This window comes from Calliopsis andreniformis, unplaced genomic scaffold, assembly GCF_051401765.1.
Source record: "Calliopsis andreniformis isolate RMS-2024a unplaced genomic scaffold, iyCalAndr_principal scaffold0001, whole genome shotgun sequence".
In the NCBI taxonomy this organism is placed as follows: domain Eukaryota; kingdom Metazoa; phylum Arthropoda; class Insecta; order Hymenoptera; family Andrenidae; genus Calliopsis; species Calliopsis andreniformis.
This window is the reverse complement of record NW_027480422.1, coordinates 41,374,312-41,394,964: the sequence shown is the minus strand read 5'-3', so window position 1 is coordinate 41,394,964 and position 20,653 is coordinate 41,374,312. Positions and strand designations below refer to the sequence as shown.

General features: G+C 39.5%; 1 protein-coding gene across 1 annotated transcript; it reads right to left on the bottom strand.

The window, feature by feature from the left end:
- Positions 1-915: 915 nt before the first annotated feature.
- On the bottom strand, positions 916-6,571 carry LOC143186494 (uncharacterized). The gene is made up of 10 exons (XM_076390173.1): positions 6,562-6,571; positions 6,469-6,521; positions 6,341-6,419; positions 6,177-6,252; positions 6,049-6,127; positions 5,922-5,983; positions 5,425-5,874; positions 3,694-5,391; positions 1,235-3,651; positions 916-1,187 (listed from the first exon to the last, which is right to left on the bottom strand). The coding sequence occupies exons 1-10, from the start codon at positions 6,569-6,571 to the stop codon at positions 916-918; spliced, it is 5,196 nt and encodes a 1,731-aa protein (XP_076246288.1).
- Between the last annotated feature and the right edge of the window lie 14,082 nt (positions 6,572-20,653).

The window sequence follows — 20,653 nt, the reverse complement described above, 5'->3', positions numbered from 1 at the left end:
TCGCTGCTCTTTGTCCCAACGGAGGACATAACGTCCTCCAGGGACTGTGCAGCGATATCTCCTGGTCGTGCGGGGAATGTGCTCCGGGACACGGAGCTGGAGAGGGTCCATCTGGAAGAACAACACCTCCACGGGCAGCTGAGACGGCGATTCCTCTGTTTTTTCCCGCGGGGGCTCGACCGTCGGCAGCTTTTGTTCAGCGGGGTGGCTATCCGGCTGTAACGCCTTCTCCCCGATCTTCAAACAGCGATCGAAGCTGTCGGAAATCTCTTTTTGTGTCGCGACGTTGTTGCTGTCCATGGTGGCTTACAACTGATTAGGCCGTCGCGACGCTCCCAGCCTGTTTCGGTTGCACCCGCGATATCGCTGGGGCGCTTTTTCCTTTGGAGAGATAGAGACGGAAATACTTCGTCCCCCCTCCCAGGAGGCTTGGGGGTCAAGGAGGAGGGGGTCGCGATCGTTCGATTTTCTTCTAGAACAATCGGTCTCACCTTGGTGTCTCACCTATTTTTTCCAAAATTGTTTTGGCATTTTATTTTGGCCGCTCGACCTCGGCGTCGGTCGTCATAGCGGGCTCATCCACGGGTAACCTACACATCCTTGTAATTGGGCGTGTGTATGTTGACTTCGCTGTACGTACTTTTACCACACGTACATTTCCGTCTTTCCCCGGGTACACCTCCTCAATTCTTCCCATCTCCCACTGATTGGGGGGAAGAAGAGGATTCTGCACTAGCACCAGATCTCCTGGTTGCAGTTGCAGTTGGATGGCGCGCCACTTGTAGCGATTTTGGAGGTGCGTGAGATAATCGCGCGTCCAATGCCTCTACAGTTGCTCGTGGAATTTCTGAATCGCTCTCCAACACGATAATCGCGAGAGTTTTTCATTTTCCACGGACTGCAGCGGGATCGCATTTAGTGGTCCGTCAGGGAATGACCAGGCGTAAGAGGCGCATAGTCGTCTGGGTCGTCACTCAGGGGGGCGATCGGTCGAGAGTTAAGGCTCGCTTCGATCTTGCAGAGCAACGTCTGCATTTCCTCTCCCGTTGGTGTGAACTCGCGCAACGTGCATTTCAAATGGTGTTTCACCGATTTCTCGCCGGTCTCATGCATTCCACCGAAGTGTGGGGCGCTGGGTGGATTGAACCGCCACTGAATGCCCATAGCACCGCATTTATTATGCGTATCTGCTGCAGAAAATACTGCACGTGCTTTTGTAATTCTCGATCGGCACCGACGAAATTGGTTCCATTGTCACCGAAAATGCAGGACGGGATTCCTCGTCGTGCAACAAACCGATCGAGTGCGGCTAAGAACGCGCTCGTCGTGTAGTCATGGACGAGCTTGATATGGACAGCCCTTGTTGCGTAACAAACGAACACCGCGATATACGCTTTGTGAGCTGTTTTTCCTCGGCCTCCGGAGTTTCGGACACGGTAAGGTCCCGCATAATCCACTCCACAATTGTCGAATGCTCTTGACGAGCGGCAGCGCTCCGGGGTCAGATGCTGCATTAATTGCGTGGACGGGTTACCTCGCCACCTTACGCATCGCATGCATTTGTTGACCACGGTTTTCGCCGCATTTCGACAGCCGAGGATCCAATAATTTTGCCTTACAGTGTGCAAGGTCAACTGCAAGCCTCCATGCAACGTATCTACGTGACACTGCCCAATTATTAATGTAGAAACATAATGCTTAGGCAGTATTATTGGGTGCTTGGTTTCCCATGCAGGCGTCGCATTCTCCAGTCTTCCACCGACTCGCAGGACGTCCTTATCGTCGAGGAACGGGTTGAGACTTTTCAAGGGAAACTTCACAGGAATACTGCGATGATTTTTTAAGCATCGGTATTCTTCTGCGAAGTGCGAGCCCTGTATATGGCGTGCGAGGCGCTCAGCTGCGTTACACATTTCTGACGTCTCGATTACTTGACCGGCGTGTGACCTTTGATTGACGCGCGTTTGTTTTCGCCAGCGAAGACAATACGCCGTTACACGCAACAGTTTTCTCCACGTTTGAAATCGGAACAGAAATTCCCATTCCGGTTTCGGAGTCGTTACATGTGCATGCGCTATGCGCTTGCTTTCAGTGGTCTCCACGGAAGCTGGCATCGCTGGCCACTCCACTTCCGATCCGCTTAGCCACCCTGGTCCAAACATCCACAGTCTTGACTGCAGAAAATCTGCAGCCTCTATCCCACGCGAATTTAAATCCGCGGGGTTTGAGCATGTTGGAACGTAACGCCATTCAGCGCTCGGAAGAGACGTTTGGATTTTTGACACGCGGTTGGCTACCACAACCATCCATGTCGATGGGTGTTTTTTAAGCCAAGCGAGGGCGATCGTAGAATCTGTCGAACAGACAACACGATCGATCGGCAGTAAGAGCGATTTTCTCACATGCACGATAAGCTCAGCGAGCAGTACGGCCCCGTTCAATTCAAGAACTGGGTTCGACTGCGTTTTGATCGGAGCCACTCGCGTCTTTGCCATTAGAAGTGATGTAAACATTTCATTGTTCACCGTCGTCACCCTCAAGTAGGTGACGGCGGAATAGGCAGCGAGTGATGCGTCACAAAATCCATGGAGCTCCACAGAGATTGCATCGGCTCCATATCGGATCCATCTGGGTAATTTCCAATCGTTCAGTCTGCTCCAATCGACACAAAATGTGTTCCACATTTTGAGCGTCTCCGCGGAAACGTGCTCGTCCCACTGGATTTTCTCCAGCCACTGGGCTAGCATCAAAATTTTCGCACGGATCATGACTGGCAAAAGCCAGCCGAGGGGATCGTACAGTTTTGCAATCTCCGAAAACAAAGTGCGCTTTGTTATCGGTGTTGCAGACGGTTGAAACCGTTGCAGATTGAAATAGAAAAAATCTCCAGATTGAGTCCATCGCAGACCGAGTACCTTTAATTCGGAGTCGTCAAACAAATTAAGATCGACTGCGTGTGAGTGCGAGCTCTGTGGAATATTTCGTAACAACTCTGACGAATTTCCAGCCCACTTGCGAAGGTTAAATCCACCTCGCTGTAGGAGCTCGCACGTTTGTTTACAGATTCTCTCCAACAACGGTTTGTCGGGAGCTGCCATAAACACATCGTCTACGTGGACGTCCTTCTCGAGGACAGGCGCGGCGAGCGGGTACCGGTCGCCGTCCTGTTTTTTCAGCTCGAGAAGTGTTCGCATCGAAAGGTACGGAGCGCACGCCGTACCGTATGTAACGGTATTCAACTCGTAAGCGATAAGTCGCTCGGTCGAGGGGGTGCGCCATACGATGCACTGAAAACGACGATCCTCTCTAGCGACGAGAATTTGTCGAAACGCCTTCTCGATATCCGCTACTAACACGTATTCGTACAGACGCCACCTCGTTAATACGGCGGTGATATCAGTCTGTAATTTTGGACCTACGTGGAGGAGGTCGTTCAGCGAGCGTCCGCCCGCTGTTTTGCTGGAGGCGTTAAACACGACGCGCAGCTTCGTCGTAGCGCTCTCCGTGCGAATAACCGCTCGGTGAGGGATATAGAGTCGCATGTTATCGACTGACTCGAGCCGAGTCATATGATTTAACGACTCGTATTCAGTGAGAAACTCACTGTATTCCTTCACGAGGGTTTGGTTCAAGTCCAGTTTTCTCCTCAACCTTGTCAACGCGGAGAGAGCTATTCAGAGAGAATCGCCCAACAGTTCGTCCGGGTTCGAATGGTTAAAAGGCAACCGAACTATAAACCTTCCCGTCGCGTCTCGCGCGACGGTTTTTACGAAGTGCTCTTCGCATTCGTCCTCGGCTTTGGTGTTCACCAGGGTCGAGGGCACCTCCTCTATCTCCAAGAATCGCCGTATCGCTTTGTCCAACGATTCAAGGACGCTGCAGTGCAGCGTCCTCACAGGATTTGGGGAAGAGTTTGCTGCGTCGATCGGCCCAGACAGGATCCAGCCCAAGGCCGTCTCCTGTGCGATCGGTCCTGTTTTGTTTACTCGACGGAATCCTCGTCGAATAATACTGGCGTATACCTCTGCACCGATGAGCACCTCAATAGGTCGATCAGATGCAGGGTCTGGATCTGCAAGCGTCAGTTCACTTAAGATCTCAGCATCTGAGATGTGAACCGACGGTGGGACGTAGGACGTAATTTTCGGGACGATGTATGCACTTGTGCGGAACGCCTGTGCAGTGCACCGTGTTGACCCGAATTTAATGTCCGCGCTGTGCGTAATCTCGTGGGTCTTTCCGCCCCCCAAGCCGGTTACCATGGCTTGGGTTTTCCTTCGCGCGAGTCGTAGATCATTCACCAGACTCGCGGTTATGAAAGAGGCCTCAGATCCCTGATCAATGAGTGCACGCGCGATACGCGACGTCCCTCCCTTTCCATAGACTCGCACATCAGCTGTCGCAAGACACACAGATCCCGTTACGCTTTCTGTCGCACCACAGTGAGACGCAACGTTGTCGGCTGACGTAGAAGCACGAGAATTCGTGTTTACATTTGCCTGTGCAGGACTGCGCACAGGAACGTTGCTCCGTCCCGCTTCCCGCTTGCCCTGTTTTGGCTTGTTCGTCGAACGACGGTTACTTGTGCCGACCTTCTGTGCTTCGAAGTGCAGGATGGTATGATGCCGTCCGTTACACTGTTTACATGACACGCTGGTTCGACAGTGTGTCACCGTGTGCGTTGACGCCAAGCAGTTTATACAATACTGATTATTCTTCATGTATTGAAACCGCTGTTCCGGCGAAAGTGTCTTGAACTTTTTGCACGTAGCAACTACGTGCGGCTGTTCACAAAACACGCAATTTTCGGGACTAGTGGGAGTGTTCTCGACCACGGCGTTATGCTGCTGTATGCGAGATTTTGGCGTGACTTCCGCCTTTGCGTTACATCGTTGGTGTTCCAATGCCACCAACGCGCGCTCCTGTCCTTCAAGGAACTTCACCATGTCGTTAAACGACAGGAAGTCCGTGTCCGATTGAAGAGACATTTCCCACTCCCATTGCAGGGCTGCTTCCAGCTTCTCTTTTATGAGAATGACCAGCACGTCACTCCACTCTTCAGTAGGGCGCCCCAATTTCTTGAGCGCAGCGAGCGTCTGTCTCCAGCTCACTGTGACTTGCTGGAAGCTGGGTAGATCGCCTTTTTTTATCATTTTCAGCTTCCGTAAGGTCTCAAGAAGCTGAGTGATAATTGTGCGTGGGTTCCCGTATCGTTTCTTCAGGGCGTCCCACGCCTCGCTGAAATTGCGATCCGCAATTTCAAACTCGGCGATCGTCGCGAGAGCCGCACCTTCCAAGCACGCGTTCAAATACTGCAACCGTTGTGCGTCCGACAACCGTTGATTATTCTTCACGCCAGCGGTGAATAAATCCTCAAAGTGTCTCCACTTTCTGGAATCACCGCTAAACTACGGAAGGCTTTGCTTAGGCAACTCGACCGGAATCTGCGGGTTGTCAAAGCCGGCACCCTCGGCTTTACGTTGGTTAATACCCAACTCAACCCGTTCCTTTGCTTCGACCAGTTGTGCTATTTCCGACATTAGGAAATCCTGGACCTCGTGGAACGTGTCTTCGGCGTCCTGAAGCACCTCCTGATCGAAGAAGGGTATACCTTTACGGTGATGGAGGGGAATGCCCTGTTTGAGACGACTAACTCGCTCGAGCACGTCCCTCCACACTTCCGTGGCATAGTTTAGTTTTTCTTTCAGGAGGAAGATAGTAAAACTACTTCGTCCTTTCTTCTTCAGATTCGTCACGAGTCGGGTCAAGCCTCTGACTCGCGAGACGATATCCTCCATGTCACTCTCGAGGTTGGACGAAAGCGCCTGTTCCCTTTGGGGAGTGGACATGGTGGTACGGTTCGAGAGGTAAATGCTACTCGAAATTCGACCTGAAGAGAAGCTAATACAACTTTTCCTTGCCCTTTCTCAACCAAATCCGGCTCGAAGGACCTTATGTTAGAATCGCTGAAATTCAGGGCCGACTCAAATTCGATTACTTGTACAATTTTTTTTCTTGACACCCTCCTCTCAACCACCCAATCCGGACCCCGTTAGATCCCTGAATTTCAGCGATTTTAACACTCTCTCTCTTTGTCAGGCTCCGATACCCCCACTCGATGTCGGGTCTGAGATTCAAACAGCTGATCGTGATCGCTCACCTGTTCGAACTTCTACCGCATCGGATGAAAAACGAGTCGTAATTGTAACTGTATTTTAAACAGAAAATCTATCTCAAATAAATGAGATAAAACTAATAAAAAAATCTAAATTTATATAGATATAAAATGAATTAAAACAAGTAAAAAGATTGAAACACCGGACGCGACGGGATGAAAAACTTTCTTTGTCCTGAACTCTTAGTGAATTCTGCATTTGGACTGCGCCCCAAGCACGATCGTAGACTTTGTATCCCCTACACTATAAATGAAAATGTAAACAAGGACTTGTAACTTTTTGACCGACAAACAAAGAGCTTAGTAGTATAGATCTCTGTCCTTGAAATATTTATGGCGATGCTTCCTATAAGAAAATTTTGGGCTAATTGCAACGTCGAGTTAACCCTCAGACATTTGAGCAGACTATGCAGTTGCTAGCCGCCAGTTTTTCTTTGCGCTGTGTCATACTTCCTCTCGGAAAATTAAAGGTTCCAATATGTACATACTGGGCAATGAAACTGTTTGGCGAAACGCAAACTATAAGAAATATTCTTGTCAAACAAGTCGGTTCGTTCTTGTCCGAGCATCGTATCTGTAAAAGCCACTCATCCTTCTCAAGGAAAACTATTTTTTTCTATATACATGTACATAGAAACGCATTATTCTCCACGTATATCACCTCACATCTGGTTATGAAAGCGTATGTGAAAGCGTATGATTTCTTAGCACTATATGTATAACACACGTAAATGTAACCCAAATTATGTCATGTTTGGTGTCATTTCATTCAGAAAAATGTCATGAATATGATTAAAAAAATTGCATGAAAAAACCAAAAATAAAAAATGTTTGCCTTTGCATTAGTATTGTCTTACCGATACGCGATCTTTAATCTTCGCCCAATTACCTCGACTCTCGGTCCCTATCAATCGTTACTCAACTATCTCTTTCTATGTTCGGAAAACTATAAAGAATGTAGTACCTATGCGATAAATGTGAAATCTTCGGGACCGGAGAGACATTAGACTATTGTAATACTTGTACCGGAGAGAATATTGTAATGTCAACAGTGCATTCAAATTTTCAATATCTTCAATATCTTTGTGTGTGTTTCTTTTCTCTATTCCAGCAGAAGCCACAGTGTTTACCACATCTACATCATTCTATCAGGCAATTCATACAACGACCAGGCTCTGATTTCGGAATTGATTTTGGACTTCGATTTAGCAACTTTTTGTATTCATTTCTTTAATTTCGCGTAGCATGGCTTGAACAAGCGGTCGATGGTCGTCCAAAATCGTCGAAGTTAGAAATGGAAAGGTTGCATAATCAATGCCAGGAAGGTCAGAAAGTCGCACAGAGTATGAAGCGACTCAGAATTATTCGAGACACAATCACTTTTAATTCATCCTTTGGTAGGCTCTCGGTAGCGCGACTAGGACAGAGAGGTCGACACTGGCACGATGTTTCGCAGAAGTTTCATTTTGACTTTATTTCTATTGGTATTGTTATCAATTTTCCGTTCTGATTGGTTTTGTTGCGATTATATTATTCATTTTTTGAATACATATGCTCGCCTTGTGTGCTCATATGGCTGAAAGTACATTAATGTCGCAAGGCATTTTGAAATGTAGAAACATGGACAACCGTGTTATAGTTTTAAATTCTGTTCTTTCTTATGCATAATATACAGGGTGGAAATTATAAAGCGTTACAGACGAATATCTCCAAAATTATTGATTATATGCAAAAATGTTTCAAATAAAAGTTGTTCAGCGCCGAGAGAAATATCATGTTGTGAGACTTTTATTTTTCCCGGTGGACGCACAAAGGGGAGGTGACGATCACAACCATTTTTTGAAATAGAACCATACCTTTATTTTTTGCTAGTATTGTAGCTAATTTTAAAACGAATTTGAGAACTATCTACAGAAGAGTGAACATTGAAGGTGAAACTTGCAGGATGTTGCCTCTCTCCCGTCTGTTCGTAAGAGCAAGCGTGCTCTACCTCTGATCGCCGTTAGGTGAGAAGGAGATAGGATGTTTGGGTCCTTGGCCAGGTTAAAGAGTTGGAACTCACCGTGAACTTGACTACTTTTTATTTAAACACTGATTAGCTCTGGTACTGTCGCGTTGTGGTTCGCTAGACATGCTATACCAAAGTGCACCGCGTTCCTCTATCGTATCCACGATCCGTGTTCTCTTGGAGGCAAAACGGAGGTGGCCGAAGCCGTCACGTTTTGCCAATTCTTGTGAATTCGCTTACCTCGGTGCGGAAGTATTGAGACTCCGCGGTTTCTGCTGCTAAGCGCGCGTGTATTCACACGAGCTACAACATTGTTGTGTTACGGGCGGTGTCCGTAACTCCGTTCATTCGTATCGCTTCTCTTACGAACGGAATTCGTAACTCCGTCCGTCACATAAACAATCACCCCACAGGTTAGTCATGGGAGGTATTTTTATAGAAAAAAAAATATATATATATATACTTCTATGCGTTCTAACATCTAGTCCGAGCCACTACTCTGTCTGTAAATGAAATGTACTGAGACAGTGCGAAATGGTAGTGTGGTCGCGATAACAGAGCGGCTTTGAAAAGGAAGCTCGGTCACGATGCGCAAGTATATCTAAACTTCTATTAATGGAACATCCAAGGAGGATAAAGGTAAATGGGTTAGGAAACCATCTAGTCCCATACGGGCCCCGCTATGCGTGATTGATTTTCCCGAGAGGTGGAGGCTTATGTTAATACTGCATTTGGAAAAGTAAAGTAATCAACACAAAGTATATATGAAGACAAAAGGAAAAATAAATATATTATAGTCTCTGAGATTTTAACAAGTTGTTGTCGAATTAACAACAAGATTAACAACAGATAATCGTATGCATAAACAAAAGAAAATTGAAGAGAAAAGAATTGAAATACACCACGGTGAATGAGCACACAACCGTAAAATAATTACAATAATTATTATATAATATAATAAGATATTAATCACAATTATATGACGTTAATAAATGCACACATCGTATAAAAGAAAGAAAAGAAAATATTCACATATGTGATCGCAACCGAGATATTAAACCGTGCTGTGCACGTGGACTATCCCGCGCCAAGGTGGCCGTAAGGACACCAAGGTAAATCCACGATATCGACTGGCGATATCGATGTCCCTCAAACCACGTGGCGAAACAAAAGGCGATGATTCATGTACAACAATGAGAAATCAATATATAATCAATACACGAAGAATATGAAACAATTCCAGACAATTATATATATAAATCAAAATCAGACAATATTCAAAAGACCCACGCAGTTGAAGAAATCAACGTAATCAATCCTTTTCCAGATAACAAATCCAATAATGAGCCAAATCAAATCCTTAAGGTATGCCAGTTCGGTTATAAGTTGCAGAATGATACAATGTAGACTATGAATGCTGATGATACTGTAAAGAAAAAGAGAGCACACGCGGAATGGTTAGAGAATTGAATTTTAAATCGAACTATGGTTTTCTGAACGAATTGCCGAATTTTACGTGGGCGATTGAGTCCATTCACTCCCGTGAATCTACGCTCGAAACAATTAATAATTGAGAAAAGAACAAAAAGGTAGAGGGAAAGAAAGAAATAGAATATAATTAAACCCACGGTCTCCCGTCACGCACCTCGCGACTTGTCGACGAAGAGTGATCGATCACGGAAATCAGGATAGGTAGGATCCTTCGAGGATCACCAATACAGTGATCTTCTACCGTATCCGTGAGAGGTCCTGACGAATCAGGTGAGGCAGCGTGCCGGAGCCGTCGCGCGATTTGTCAACTCGCATTTCGATATGTCGCGTGTGCTCTACTTCCGGTTTCCTTCACAATTCACAGGTTGCTCAATATTTTGCGCAAAGCTACACATGAACAACATCCTCTATTACTCTTTACAATTAAGGACGGTCAATAATTACTAAACTTGTTGTAATAATTTACACAAGTTTTTCACACTTTCGCGGGAAACGCTCGGCGTTTTCGTCGCGTGGTATCGTCGCTCGCGCGTCGCGTCGTGTCGCGCGCTGTATACAGTTTTTGTGCGAATTCCAAAACCAAACGCGAAAGATTCTCATTCCAAATTCTTGACACGCCGTCACATTACAAAGTTTTCCGCAATTACTCGCAACCGTCCCAATTCATGCAAGATACAGGTGCATTGGAACCCTATGAACAATTTGCAATTAGCTCCAACAGGCATCACGGACAACAAGATGCTTGACTTGCAACAGAAGGTGTTGACCACACTCTCGGTGCACACTCATTCAAGCGCATGAGAACCCGCAATTCCAAACATCGTAATGTAACGATAGTTGTTACGGCACCTTAGGTGTTCATGCTCACCTTTTCGAGGCTTCAGAAGAACACACACACACGAACACATACATTCTCACAATTCTCACACATTCACACACATTTGCGTCGTCGACTTTCGACGGCGATTCCAAGGAGAGCGTATAATACAACCACAACAATTATAATTTAGAATTTTGAACGCCAAAGGCCAGAATGTGCCAGACTAGGAAATTCCATAATGACAAAGCATTGTCGTGACACACCCCGGCCGACGTAATGGCCGAAAGTCAAAAATCCGAAAAATTTCCTGTTCGGAACGTAACAGTTGATAGAGGTCTTTTTGTAGCTACTTTATTTTTAGACATAGCAGTAAGGTTGACATATGTTGTATTTATTTCCTGAGAACCTTGGTGACCATCAGGTTTAGAAATATTTACGTTGCGGAAACCCGAGTTTGTAAGCTGAGTCGTGTTAGAAGAGTCATTGGACTCCTGGTTTACATTGACGTTTTGACTAGTGCAATGTTTCGTCAGGTGCCCTTCTTTTTTATATATAAAACATATTGTGTAAACCACACAGTCACTAGAAACTGGTGTTGAATACGCGAAACGAATCCCGAACAGAGAGTTTACTAATACGTCCGTACCGCGTGACAATTGGGAGCGAACTCTGGTCTAATGATTTCAAGAACCTGCGTTTTAGTCTTAGGCAAAAAAGACCAAAATATGTGTATTATTAATATTAATAATAATGAAATTGTACATATATTCATCGAACTAAAAATAGGGAATGGTGAATTCAAGTCAATTTAAAGAGGTATAATAACTAGCACAATGTCAATAATTAATTTAACTGAATATTTAATTCATGAAAAAAAATTTTGCATTCGTTTTCACAACCAAATGTACGCAAGATTGTGTTGAAAACCTTTTTTCCCAAATCCGAAGAAAACATGTCACGCCAGATCCATTGCAATTTACACAAAACTTAAAAATTATTTCCGTAGCTTTATATATGCAGCATGTAAAAAACAGTAGCTATGAAAACGATGACTATGAATGCTTGACGGGGTTTCTGGAGTATTTAGAAATTAAAACGATAGAAAAACAAAAAGAAACACCTGCCATTGCATTCAATTCAAACAAAATACCCGAATTCAATAATTCAGTGAATGCAAACTTAACATTCTTGGATTTAAATTCATTATATAACATTGCGGGCTATATTATGCATTCGATTGCAAAAATTTGCAAACTATGCCCTGATTGCTTAAAATCTGCGGGTTCAAAAACGTTGTTGGATTGCACATTTAGCAAATTTGTACAGTTAAAATCGTACAGAAAAAGTTCCTTATACTATATAAATGTGCAAACATTTAAAATTTGTATACAATTAGAAGGTATATTTCGTCACTGTTCCAAATTTTTCAGCAACTTAAATAATAATAATGTACAAATATTTGTAATAGATAAGTGTAAAAATATAAAAGCGGAACATATATTAATTTGCCACAATTTATTTCTTAAAATCGTAAAGACATTCATTGTATTTCGATTGAAAACTTCAAATAAAAAATAAACAAATGTGATTAATAAATTTAGCATTGTAAATAAAACATTTTTCTTTTACGTTTTTTATTTATTTCACCTTATTTAGATTATTTTAATCCATTATTGTAAATGAATAACACAAAAGTTATAGTGATATAAAAAATAAATTAATAAATGAAAACTATGATTACATATAGAATTTTGTAAATATACATATATTATTTTGGTTAGTATTGAGCTTTACATTTTTATATAAATAGATATCATAAAACAGTTAGGATTGTATAACGAAAATTCTTTCATTAACTTTCAAGCATTTATTTTTTGAAAATAGTACATTTAAAAATTGACGGGAATGGACAGTTCATGGCGGACCAATCAAAAGTGGATACAAGATGTCTAGTCTCTGATTGTAGGGTCTCTACCGTAGACCGTAGGAGACCGACTCGCGATGGAGAAGAAATTCGTCGCCCCTGACTATCATCACTGTTATAAGAGGACTGTGTTTCCATTATTATGACTGAACTTTTTTACAAGAGAGCTCACCAAGTATTTTTTAGTCACGAAAGTTACTAACTGTAACATAAGCAATGATTCTTGTAAGTTGATTTGTTGCTACAAAAATAAAGGCGTACTTCATAGAGTAAAACATGATTTTCGTGTAGCATGTGCAAATAGCGTCAAAAATATTTTTCATGGAAGAAATAAGATTAAAAATGATATTTGTAGATTTAATAAGATTAAAAGTGATATTTGTTGGGACTACAATATCAATAATATATTGGTAGAAGATTAAATTCCTGCGCTTGGCGATTTCCAATGATTTCAATGGATTTATTTGCCCTAATACCTTAAATTGGTTTTTTCAAATGATTGATACTTTCTAAAAGATTGGATTCTATAGGGCAGATTTTTCAGGGGATCACACATACTTGGCGCGATTTTGTTTACCTTTTTACGATATTTTGGGGGGATTTCACGCCTTTTTATGACATTGAATAAAGGTTTGATTATTGTTTATGAAGCTGATTTTAGCCTAAAGGAGAAATGCTACGCACCCTTTTGGATTAAAGCAACTTATTTAATAATATAAGGAATTGTTTAATTTGATTCATGAAGTGCCGTAATATATTCTTGAATGAGAAAACGATCTAATATTGCTAATCATTAAAAGAACAGGAATTGAAGAGTTGCAAAGGATGCAGTTGTCAACAACTTATTAATTTCATAAATGGCTGCAAAATGAGTACATTTTTCTTTTTCCTTACGAGTAAATGGATTAAGCATTGACTTGTGTTAAAGTAATACTTATATTACTTATATTACTTTAAGTAATACTTATATTACTTATATTACTTAAAGTAATATGCTAAAACACAGAAAATATACAACTGATTTACAATGGAAAAGTGATTATGTAGGAAGGAGAACGACTTTTATTCTTTTACCTGGGCCCGCACAGGATAACTACTATTATCAATATTGAAAATTATTGACGACATTACCAATTGTTTGCAGCCGATATTAAAGAAATATGAATTAAATATTAATGAAACTTTAATTTTTAAGACCCAAGCATCGAGTACTGCTAATCTGCCACGCCAGGTAGCCCTCGCATAATGTATGGTTGTGTTTGCGACTTTACCCGATGGATAGCCGGACATGCGAACGTACAGAGATCCAATCCTAAAAGAAAATAATCTTGAAAATAAAATGTTGAAAGTGATATTTTTCCAGATCACATCACGAGATCTCAGCAGCAGATACACTGATTTTGATGAGACTAGGTTTAATCAAAAGATCGTATGAAAACTATATTAAGCTAATACTGAATTTTAGAACTGAGTTACGGATCAAATGATATTCACGATTAAAGGTATCTATGCGCAAAACTCCAGTAAATATGTATGATCATGCCGGCTATGCTTTGCATACAGTAGTAGCTATTGAAATTGCACTACTCTACAGGTGTCGATGCTTTTGGTTTGACTTACATAAGACATCATCGTCTGTGCTATTAGCTATTAAAGGCCGAATTCCCCTGTTTCACTTAAAATTTTGATATTTATAATAATTTAGATGTATTTAGTTGTCAGGATTGTAATTACTTTCCTATTTAAGAGATCTTGTGTTGTAATTATACTGACTACTACAGTACATTAGAATATGTATAAGGCTTATTTTATAAAATCGTTACAGACGATCCGAAAAATAAAACTACAGCACACACAAAAAATATTGTTTATTGAATACGACAGTAATATATTGTTATCAAAATTTAAAGTAAAAAGAGAGAGGAATTCGATTCTTAATAACCAATGACACAGATAATTATTTCTCGTATGATAATTAAATTAAACGCAGTGGTACTTGTAAGGTGGTGCAATTCTAATGACCACTACAGTATGCCTACTTGGCGTCGTAACATTATCGGACTGCTTAACCAACTCCAATGGAATGAGCGAGTGATCTACTGCGTTGGGTATCCCTTCCATGTCGTGCCGAATACCCTTACCATAATGTAGACTTGCGCTTGCACTTTTACGTGACGAACATCCGGACATCCCTATATACTATGAAGAAGAATAACTTAAAAAATGATGATAAAAGTTACACTTTTCAAAATTGCATCATGAGGTCTCAGCAACAGCTGCCTCGACTTTGATGAGACTAGGCTTAATCGAAAGATCGTACCCAAATTATGTTGCGATAATACCACGGAATTTTAGATCTGAGCTATGGGTCCAATGATATATACTATTATACATGATTAAAGTTTTTCGTACGCAAAACTTCAAACAATGTACAAGATAGTGTTGGCTACACTCCATCTATACTTGGCGTCGCAGCACTGCCGCGTCGCTTGATACATACGCATAAGAAGTAAGAAAAACATATGTGAATATGCTATATTGTATAGAAATAATAATTTTTTACATATCAGTAGCAAAACTAAGTGGAATCCTCAAAAAAACATTTAAATGTAAAAACACCAAGTAGTTGAATTTGATTTGGATTCTGGTTCCCACAACAAATTTCCAAAAAAAATTAATTAATGCTTTCTCTAAGAAAGCATCCTAAAGATATTAATAAACTCCCCAAAAGTACCTCCGAAAAATATTAATCCACAAAATATTAAACATAAAAAAATATAAAAAGCTTCCCAAAAAATGTTTATTACCATTGGATTCGAAAAGAGTATTGAAATAAGAAATAGTTGTGCAATTTATAAAGGTGCTCTAGATCTCGGTAATTGTGGAACCATCAGAAGTAGTTGCCCCGTTTGTACAGTATGCTCCACAACATGTTCATTAGAAAATCACGATAAAACATTAATACTTTAAATGGATTTATAAATAACGGATACGTGTAAAAACCAGAAAAATTAACCTAAGGTGTACTTGACGGGTCATTTTTATCAAAATCATATACATGCGAAATTGGTGTAACAAATAAAACTGAAAAAATCTACAAACCCCAGAAAATATAAAGTCTGCCATAAAATATTAACCCATAAAAATGAACTTTAACAAGCATTAGACTTTTAACAATATCAAATCTTCCCAAACAATTATCCAAAAGATATTAAACGCCGAAAACATGTATTCTTTACAAATAAATTTTAAGGTCGTAATGTGTATATTCAAATCATGTCGTTATTTATATGCTACCGAGGACAATATACATAATGCCATAAGTTGGTTGTCCGACTTTGATAGGTACTTTTCAGAAGTTTATTAATATCTTTTGGATGCTTTTTTGCATGAATTAATTTTTTTGGAAATTTTTTGTGAGTTAATTTTATTGGATAAAGAAAGACTGACACACTAAATCAAAAACTTTCCTGAAGTCTGTATAAATCGAGTCAATTTGGTATCCTTTTTCTGTGGTATTGGTGAGGTAATGAAGATAAATAAGACAATTTATGGAAGTGGAACAAGTTACAAAGCCATGCTGTTTCATAATAACTATGTCTTTGCACAAAAAAGGTAATTTATTCGTTACGATACCCTAAAAAATGTTGGGTATAATACTTCGGATACTGATTGGTTTATAATATTGAATATCGGATGCATCTCTACTTTTGTAGATGGGACAAATAATACACGTCTTCCATGTAAGAGGAGAAGCGCCCGTTGCCAGAAATTTATTGAAAATTGGTCATAGAATTCTGAATAAAACAAAGACGAACGATTTAATCAGAAGAGGGTGAATGTCATCATTACCCAGACAAGGATTTATATTCAAACTTAAAATACTACTATGCAAGTTGTATAAAAAAATGCAAGACATGTCTTTGTAGGTTACATTCTACATTATATAGAGAATGAAAAAAGTTCATGTACACATACGTCCGGAGACGTCGAGATTTTTAGTTGTACACGATTTTATGCTGAGTAAAACGGCGGCTCAAAACTCATTCTGTTAAATAAGCAATGGATTTTGTAAGTTCATTTCTTATCATAAAAATAAGCGTGTACTCCATAAGGCCAGGAATCTTGATAAAGCATCTTTCATGCTTATTCCATCTATGCTTATTCCATCAAGTTAAAATAATACTTGCGCGCCTTTATGATTTCAGAATTTTAAATAATAGAAAGTTTTTCGAAAATATTTAGCCATTACCACCCCTGGCAAAACGTTTCTAACCAATCGCAAGAATATGAAGTTACTTAAAAGTGGGAAATTTTAAAAAATTCGACAATTAGATGATTTAGCGCCCGTGCGCTGAATGCCGCCCTAGGGCTATAGCTCTATTAACCTGTAATGTTAAGGTGGCCCTGAATACAACCCCAAAGGGTCAAATCCATGAAGAGTTTCCCCAATAATGAACAAAAATTTAGGAATTCATTATTTTTGTCCAGAAACTATAACGAGCCTTTAATATCATCGTTAAGAAAGGCCGTTTTGCCATTTAGTTCTTTTTTGTACATACAGGGTATACAAAAATGATTAATCTTCGCTATCATTGATGTATTCTACAGCTTCGGATCGATGAAGATCTATTAGAAAAGAATCCCGCAAAATAAAACTCGATCATATTTTTCAAGGTTAAATATTTTTATTTTACCGCATTCTACACATTATAAGGAAACAAAGTCTCAAAGGCATTATATACCGTAATTCAACTGTTTCCTTGGAAAACAGTATCGAAGTATTTTAATATTTTCGTTGCCAATCACTCGTTAGCGCGTGATGAGATTCTGACTAACAAGTGACCGTTCACGCGCGAAAGCGTAAAACAACCGTGTTCAGATATCGTCGAGCTGTGCGACTGGCCGTTGTGAAGTGGTCGCGTTATTTTAGATGGAGAGTTAATATGTTAATGAATTTTAAAGAATTGTTTTCAAATTGGATTTAAACAGTTGATGATATCGAAAAATGTTTTAGATAAAAGTTACATAACACCAAGAGACACACAACCCAATGTAAACAGATGTTTCGTAGGCAAATACGTAAAGAATAGATGAAGGTCACCTTAATTTTTCTTTTAATAGCTTCAGTTTCTAATCACTTAAGGGAACGAAGCATGGTTTTCTTAACGTATTCTCATTCACGAAAAAATTAACCAAATCTAAAAAATTTTTTGTTATTCATATAAATCTATGTGTCATCTTCAATTTGTTGTTCAAACAAGTACGAAAATAATAATAATTAAGTCATAATTTAATTCTTAAAGAAATGTCTAGAGGATGTCCGACCATGAATATCCAAACAAATATCTCGTAAATAATTAAAGTTCGTAAAGAAAAATTTACGTGACTTTAAATCAGCTATAAGACGTATGGAAATTATTTATTTTTATTCGTGACCTTCTTGAGTTATGAAGAACAACTTAGATTTTTCAAATGGACATATATAATTTTTTTTGCGCAGGTAGTTAGTAAAGGTCGTTTGCAACCAAAATGATATCTTGTTAAAAATTGCTACTATAAGTCGTTTAGAAGATAATTGGCATCTTAAATAATGAAGTAATAATTGATACTGTATCCTCGAATTAAGTTTCAATTGTTAATGAGCTTAAGAAAGTAAACAAACAATATCTTATTGTTTACATTAAAGACAATGTGTATGCAACTGCATCCGAAAATGAAGATTTACGACACAAGATCACTAGAACTGTTGAAGGCATTACAACTGAAATGTAGGAAGCAATGAGAAATATTATAAAACGTGTTGAATACTGTATTGACCACGCTGATCAAAATTTCAAACAGTTTATACAATAATAAAAAGTGTATAACAAAATATTGTTTCTTTATTTTTTTAAGCTCATTAACATTTCAAACTTAATTCGAGGATACAGTACCAATTATTACTCCATTATTTATTTTTATTTTTAAAATATGCATACTGTTTTTCTAATTTGTTTTCGATCTTAAATCCTATATCCTATATCCACAAGATTCACTTTTAGATTTTACTGCCTTAAATGATTCGATAGTGAAACCATAATCACAATTAATTTTACTGTATCATCGTAACACTGATTTTGGATGGGGCAATTTGTTTGAGAAAGTATTACGGACATTTAAGCATTTTACTTTCTTCTTTCATTTTAATTAATGTTTTGCACAATGTATCCTAAGAAAAAATTCAAAACGTTCCTCCTATATTTTCCTTTACTCTAAGTTCAAAATTGCCAGCTGCACCGGTGCTCTCACGATAACGAATGTATGTGTAGATACGGTTACTTCCAACGATAGTTTTATCGTGTATCAGAGTGGGATCGGTCAAAATAATTCATTTCAAATACATCAGATATCCATTCGATCGTATTGTTAATTAGTGTTTTAATAATCGAGGTTCTACTGTAGTACGAATTACAATCGTCTGTTTACTGATGGACTAGGTTAATGTAACGGGATAAACCTTTCATACGGTGCAAATAACATATGTGTTCAAGATTTAAGCGATTGTAAACATGATGCGTGAGAGCGGCCGATCGCGATTGCCGAGAGATGGGGCGTCACCCGAGCGGTCCCGTCCCCCCTGCCCCCCCAACCGCGAAGACCACTGGTGGACCGAGTAGCTCGGGCCTCGCGGGGTGGGGATCGGGGGCACGCGTGTCGCCGAAGATTCGCGAATTGATCGATCGCGGCCCCGCTCTCTTCCTTCTAGCGATAACGTCGATCTGGGAACCTCTTTGCGCTCGAGTGATCGTGTGCCCGCGACATCGACGGGAGGATTTGGTTGCTAAGTCTTCATTCAGAGCATTTTGATCCGGTTTGCAAGACCCCCCTGCGTTTGGTCTCGGGATAACTTCCTGATACGAGAAAATTCCGAACAATATGCAATGTACTCTTGCAAATGTTTTTGCATATAAATATGCAAAATACATGCATTATATAAAAGGTGCAAAATAAAAAATATATTTGTAAAATCCTCTAATTACAAATCATATTTCTCTGCAGGTTCTATTACTTTACTTGTTTTCTATTAAAAAAATGCTTTTGCATAAACATCTGCAGTCTAATGACTACCTACAATTTCATACTACTGAATTAAATAGTTGAGTTCTCAAAGAGTCTTGAATTCTCAATTAGTGAACTAATGTTTGTGAAATGTACAAACTAATGTACATATTTGTAATACGTGCTATTCTATCGTACTATCATTACAAGTATCAGTTACTAAATTTCATTTAATTTTTTCCAGCAGGGCAAGAAGCCAGTACAGCTCTTCAAATCTGTAAAAAACTTATCTCCCATTGTCCAAAAAGAACACAAGACGAAACAGGGAAGAAATATTTCTAGTGAAAATACTGTCATTTGACATCGAGACGTTGAAAAAGATGAAAATAATGAAATGAAATCTTGTCCCTTTGCCATATTTATCAAAATGTGTTCCCTTTCAAAATTATGTTTTTTGGTTTTTTTATCGAAAGATGTGTACTGTTCATAATCTCTATTACAAAAGATAAAACAGAGTTCATTGTATAAAGACGGACTTTAAAGATTTATAGTGTATACATAGACAAACTAGAAATGTTTAATTGATATACTGAAGAAGTGGAATTAACCTTAGATGATAAAAATCGTAGTTTCGCAACTTAAAAGATTATATTAACACACAACCGTTCTATTTTTGTCATCACGCATAACATAATTATAATTTAAGAATATTGGATATTAGGTATTTTGAATGTCAGAAAATTTTTGTATATTGTTTAATAACATATTAAACGTAGATAATAACATAGAAAAAATATTCGATAGACATTTTACGCTGTTTTGTGTACTAACAAGAATCAAGTTATTGTTAAGACAACTATAAAAAATCTTTATAATGAAATAAAATAATTTGTATCGATTAACCGCTATCGTAAAAAGCGAGAATGTATTCTTGATACTAAAACAATCGTTGTTGAGACTATGACGAACTTATACTTCTAGAATAAATAACAATTGTATAAGGAAGGAAATAATGATTAATTAATTGTTGTTCATTGTTGATGTACATATAGTAAATGAGTTTAAAAAGACAAACAAATTTTGTTGTAAATAAAATGATTTTTTCTGCTTTTTGCAGTTACGTCCTAGCCTTTAGACTATTATTGCCTTCCACGGGATCGTCGGAATATCTGTGATTAGGAATTAGTGAGACTG

Excerpts from the sequence above, each read along its gene's own strand:
- LOC143186494 (XM_076390173.1), bottom strand. Across the intron at positions 5,875-5,921 it reads CCGGATTTGGTTGAGAAAGG|CATTTACCTCTCGAACCGTA; the intron begins GCAAGGAAAAGT and ends AATTTCGAGTAG. Across the intron at positions 5,392-5,424 it reads ATTCCGGTCGAGTTGCCTAA|AAAGTGGAGACACTTTGAGG; the intron begins GCAAAGCCTTCC and ends CGGTGATTCCAG.